Here is a 6000-nt window from a genome sequence, read left to right on the forward strand (position 1 = left end):
GAAATGCTTTTTCATTTTAAGAATGTGGCTGCATTGTTTGACTCATAAATAAAATTAGTAATCAATCATCCTATTTGCATTTTCTTCTTCATGACTGCACATTTTATGCCATAATCAAAAAGAAAACAAAGCAGACATTGCTTTTTCATTTTCGTGGCCTGCCTGCAAAGTACTGCCCAGAACTCGAAAACGAAAAAGCATTCCGAGCTGCGGGCGCAGCAGAGTGACGTCAGCAGCCGCTCTTCCTCAGCTCCCTGCTGACCGAGCTACTCAGCTTGTTCGGTAGGGGGCGCTGTGCATGTCTGCATTGGCTGTGGCAGTTCCGCCACAGCCTGCCACTGAAGCTCCCACCGCAACTGCCACAGCCTGCCGCAGGGAGGCACGGGATTCCGCGAGGATGCCAGAAGGTGCCAGACCGGCCGTAAAAGCTTGCCAATGCGGTTGCTGCTGTTTTTGTGGAAGCTGATGCTGATTATCGGCAAATGGGTTGTCATTATTGTTATAGCCTGTTACCTTTAAATAATGATTTCATTATTGATTATTATTTAATAAACAGCTTTAGACCCATAACATAAGGTGATTGTATTTACTTGACATGGAAAATAAATAGCACTATGTGTATGTGTGACGTGTTGAAAGGATGACGAAGATCTATCGCACACACAGCCGGCTATGAGCGGCTATTCTGAATTGTCACTCACAGAAAATGATAAATAAATACTTAAAAACACGCTGGATGTCCCAGGCCATAAGGCTGCCACGAGGATGCCACAGCCTGCCACCGGAACTGCCAGTTCTGCCTGCCACTGCCACAAATTGAGCTCAGCCCTGCTGCAATTCAATAAATTTCTCGGCACGTTTGCAATGTAATGCAATGCAGACATGCACAGCCCCCCCTACCGAACAAGATGGGTAGCTCGGTCAGCAGGGAGCTGAGGAAGAGCGGCTGCTGACGTCACTCTGCTGCGCCCGCCGCTCGGAATGCTTTTTCGTTTTCGAGTTCTGGGCAGTACTTTGCGGGCAGACCACGAAAACGAAAAAGCAATGTCTGCTTTGTTTTCTTTTTGATTATGGCATAAAATGTGCAGTCATGAAGAAGAAAATGCAAATAGGATGATTGATTACTAATTTTATTTATGGGTCAAATAATGCAGCCACATTCTTAAAATGAAAAAGCATTTCAGCAAATGCGTTTTCATTTTCATATTTTACATTTCAAATTGAATTTTGGTATCTATTTGCTGGGGCATATTTTGAAAAATAAATATCAAATGTCTTTTTCATTTTCATTTAAATTTAGTGAAGGAATGAGCAGTCTTGAAGAAGAAAATTAAAATGCAAATAGGATTATTGATTACTAATTTCATTTATGAGTCAAACAATGCAGCCACATTCTTAAAATGAAAAAGCATTTCTGAAAATGCTTTTTCATTTGAAATATGGTAACACTTTGCTTCCATACAATATGGCCTAAACGTTCTAAACAATGTTTCAAACACCTCGTTGAACAAAAGCAGTGATGAATTAAGGCAGTTCTGAAAGTGAAAAGGGGTCCAGTGCAATACTAGTTCCTCAATAAAAGGTTACTGAAAGTATTTAACACAGTTGTGATTTCAAAATGAAAAATATATATATTTTAGACTAAAGGCTGTGCTTAATGATATTTTGAAGTTTGCAGAAAAATGTAATTTATGAGTTATTGTTAGTGAATCCACATCTGTGCTCTACGTGTCTAGCCCCGACACACGTTTTACATATTTATAAGGCATCTACATTTCTAATCTTTCTCCTTTTCGAGGCCTAAGTCTGACATTAGGAGACTAGACTTCGATTCCCACATGCATACAGAACAGGAAGTCCAGTCTAATAGACAGGATGGAATTTGGGACTGTGGTTGGAAAGAGAGAGGACAGTGACCCATGACAAAAAGTGACAGCATCCTCACACAGTTTCATCTAATGCACAGATTAAGGTTTACAATTTCTCCACCTCTGATGGGTCACCCTGTAAAGAGAAGCATTTGTAATTATTAAGCTGATGTAACAAGAATTTGTCTGTGCACCGTGCACTAACTATATCCATATGTCTGACCACGGCCTTGTGCCAGGGTATAAGTGCAAACTAGTAAATGAAGTCATCTTTCAAGTAACTCTGAATCTGATTTTTATTTTAGGATCTAATAATAGCAGCCTATGCACGCAAAGGAGGCAGACCAGTGTCAAACCTCAACATAATGAATTATTTGCGGGTTTTGTTTTGATTTAAACTCATTAGTGGCAATATCAGTGTTTCTCAATGGGAGAGCGCAGCTTACTCAGACAGGGACCATTCAGACGGCACAAGGCAGACTTCGGCAAGCTGCAGTGCATCCCTGACTGCAAGGCGCCTGTGGTTCAGGTATTACACCTTTATTTCTGGATTCAAAACACAAAGAAGAAAGAAACAACTTACTCTTGAGCGCAGTGATCAGCATATTTCCATCCTTAATGAGCTCTTTGATGAATTTATTAGTCCGCTCCAGCTCTATTTCATGGTATTTGAGGCGCTCCCTGAAGTCCGGGCTGTCCAGAAAAGAGTCAGTGAACTCCAGCGTTGGGAGTCCCATTGTTCCCTCAAACTTTCTAACTCGAGGAACAAAAGTTTTTCTGCTTCACATCACGCAGCTCAAATGTGGATGCAAACTTCTCCGAGTTCTCTAAAAAGCGATTTTCCTGCTTCACTTCGTCCTTTACTTCCGCTTTGAATTTTCTCCGTTTTTTTTTTTTTTTTTTACTGCTACCTTTTCTTAGAAACAGTGGTCGCATGACTCCTGCTGGTTAGTTCTAGATATTTTGTAACAGCTGGATTGCCCACCGCCAACAGTAGGTTGGATTGTATTGCCTACAGTATTGTTGCTACTTGAAGATTGAATAGAAGATGCAGCAATGATTTTATTTAATGTCTTGCTGTATGCACTTCAATTTACATGTAGAAAAAACTAGATGCAGAGAACTAAGAATTGGTCAAATTAAAGTTAATTTTTTTGTACGAATGTAAAATATTACAAAAGCATCTAATTATTGCTCATACTCTAAATACTGCTGGGATAAAAACAACCAAATTTGTTTTATTTTACTAACCCAGTCCGGATAAAATAAGGACAGACGCAGTCTTGGGATGAATTAACACAACAGGTTTGCGAAATGATTCTGAACCAGCAAAGCAAATTAGGTTTCGTTGTTGTCTAACCAGGCTACTGAAGAGTGGTTTTAAAAGAATAAACTGTAACGTGGATTGCTAAACAAAACAAGGATTTGTTTTTGCATAAAAAACATCAAATTTTGCAAAAAAGACAACAATCTGATCATATCAAAGAATATTTATTGACAAACAATTGATTTTGGATAGCAAAATGTTTTCTTAATATAAAGCACCATATGAAATATTACATTTCTATATTAACTATAGAATAATTTCTTTGGTCAAAGTGTAAATGTTTAGTAGCTTGTACTAGTGACTTCGCAGGTAAAAGGCAAATGTTAGTGTTGGTGTTCTCTGGTGTAAACTAAAGAAATCAAAACCACCCAATTGGATTAATATCATAGTACAGCATTCAACTTCCATTTTGTTTCTTTTGTTCCTAACTTATTGCATATCAGCTTATTATTTTGTGTAGTTAAGCATTTTCAGGAATTATTTAGAATGGGAAGGCTTTTATATCCCCTAAAAGGGGAAACTTGTTATATGGTGGTAATAAACAAAACTGAGTAAGGAAGAAAAATAAGTTCCTTACAAAGAGGGTGATCCAAACTGGAAAGTGTGGACAAAATTCTTTGTAATCTTGTCAGTAATAGATTTCTGTGGGATATTTTTAGACAGAATTTTGAACAAAGCTCAAATCTCACATAATATTTCCTTTATTTTATTAAAATGTTCTATTGAAATCTACTTTCAATTTTTGGAGGTTGTAATCTTTATTTAGTCTAGCTGACTCTTGCTGAATATAACAGATTAGGAGCATTGGTCAAACCAAAATAACTTAAGCATACATCTGTTTGTATATATAATTGCTTTGAGTCAGTTCATAACTTTACAATAGACTAAAGGTAGAATATAGAAAATTACTTCAAATGAAAGTCAAAGAGGGTACTAATTGTGGCTTGGTTGGTATGAAACATCCCGTTTCATCCAAACCATAACTCCTGTAAAATGACAAAGGCATGGAATGGCACAATGAGCAGCATCTCATAATGTTTAATAAACTATCTTTTGTTAACAAATAATAGTAACAATAAAATGATAAAACTCATACTTTGTATAAAACACTGTTTACATTTTTCACTGCCCATATCGACTTTATGACCAATTTTTTGGATCAAAGTTTGACTGTTAAGTATAGCTAGCACTAGCTTGTGTCAACTAATTAGCAGGTAAAAGGGTAATGTTATCTGAAGGAAGCAAGTTTGCTCTCCAAAATGAAGTTTTAAACACAAGCCACTGATATTAACATTGTTATACAGCATCATTTACCACCTTACCATTTCATATTTCATCCTTTCATCAGGTCATTGTGTGGTTCAAAATGGGGGTCTGTGACAACGAGGCTCATTTTTACTCGTCTTCACCATAACAGAGTGGGGTGTCATACTAACACACATTTTTGTTAAAGCTACTTAACTCCTGTCCCAAAAATGTACGCTCCTTATTGTGCACAAGAAAATACCCCTGGCAGTTTTAATTTTTGTACCCCAAGGGTTTGAACTAGCTGTACTGGGTAAGATATTGTTGTACTTGTATAAACAAGCAGCTGATTTTGGAGCAGAAGTACAAAATATACATTCACTTCAGTCTCAATTAAACTCACGTAACAAATTATTTCCTTGTCTACAGTAAATCTCTTCATTTTATTTAATCTTATTACATAGTTTAAGCCCTGAATTCCCTAAGGCTCCTCCATACAGTTAATAATCCAGGTGGGCTTATGGAACTGCAAACTGTACAGAAATTATGAGCAACAATCCATCATGTTAGAATTAGTGAGGGCTTGAGAAGAGGGATCTGAATTAATGCCATGGTAAATGCAAGTAATTAAACTAGAATCTAATTTAAGTCTGGATTTGTCACATCTTCCTGTTGCAGCAGGGATAGGTCCTGGAAATAATGTCACACTACAATGAGAATTTCTCTAGGCATGAACAAGAGGCTTTTCACCAATGGCACTAAGTCTTTTGGATGACTCTTTCGTCTTATGGTGCTTTACAGCAACAAGGGGTTGGGAAGCTTTATCACCATGCATAGAGTGAAACAAAGTCTCAATAGAGAGATGGAGGTTGCAGCTTTGACTGGAACCAGCACACAAGAACGCAAATGCATTAACAACTTGATACCTCATAGTAAAGAACACAATGGGAGTTTTGTAAGTAGGAACCAGCAATTCCTCTGTTTCATCTGGATGGTAGTCGTGTACACTTATTTTAGAATAAGATTCATTTTCCATGTAACATGCTGACATGTTATGACATGTTCATAAATCTCATATAGTAACTATAGAAACTGTACACTTTTTAAAACTACTACTGGTCAAGTTTAGGAAACACTTTCTCACTTAATGGGTCTCTTTCTTTTCATGACTATTTGCATTGCAGATTCTGACTAAAGGCGACAAAACTGTGAATGAACACACATGGAATTATGTAATAAACAAAAAGTGTGAAATAACTCTAAACATTTTTATATTTTAGATTCTCTTAAATAGCCACCATTTGCTTTGATTACTGTTTTGCACTCATAGTATTCTCTTGATGAGCTTCATGAGGTGGTCACCTAAAAGGGTTTTCCAAAGAGTCTTGAAAGATCTTCCTAAAGGTTCTTTGAGAGATGGCCAAAGGTCACAAAAGAATCTAAAATAAAAAAATAAAAAGTTTTTTACAAATTTTGTTTGCTATATAAATCCATATGTGTTCATTCACAGTTTTGATGCCTCAGTGAGAGTCTACACACAATGTAAATAGTCATGAAAAT

General features: G+C 37.0%; 1 protein-coding gene across 4 annotated transcripts in view; it reads right to left on the minus strand.

Moving 5' to 3' along the window:
• The window catches only part of LOC124883699 (rho GTPase-activating protein 42), a 135443-nt gene extending 132679 nt beyond the window's left edge, over nt 1-2764 (minus strand). For all 4 annotated transcript variants that reach the window (XM_047390938.1, XM_047390937.1, XM_047390936.1 and 1 more), the window contains exon 1: nt 2452-2764. In XM_047390938.1, the coding sequence (XP_047246894.1) occupies nt 2452-2605 (154 nt within the window). In that variant the 5' untranslated portion in view covers nt 2606-2764. The remainder of the gene's footprint in view (nt 1-2451) is intronic.
• Nucleotides 2765-6000: the final 3236 nt, after the last annotated feature.

The sequence above is a fragment of the Girardinichthys multiradiatus genome, chromosome 18, assembly GCF_021462225.1.
Source record: "Girardinichthys multiradiatus isolate DD_20200921_A chromosome 18, DD_fGirMul_XY1, whole genome shotgun sequence".
Taxonomy (NCBI): domain Eukaryota; kingdom Metazoa; phylum Chordata; class Actinopteri; order Cyprinodontiformes; family Goodeidae; genus Girardinichthys; species Girardinichthys multiradiatus.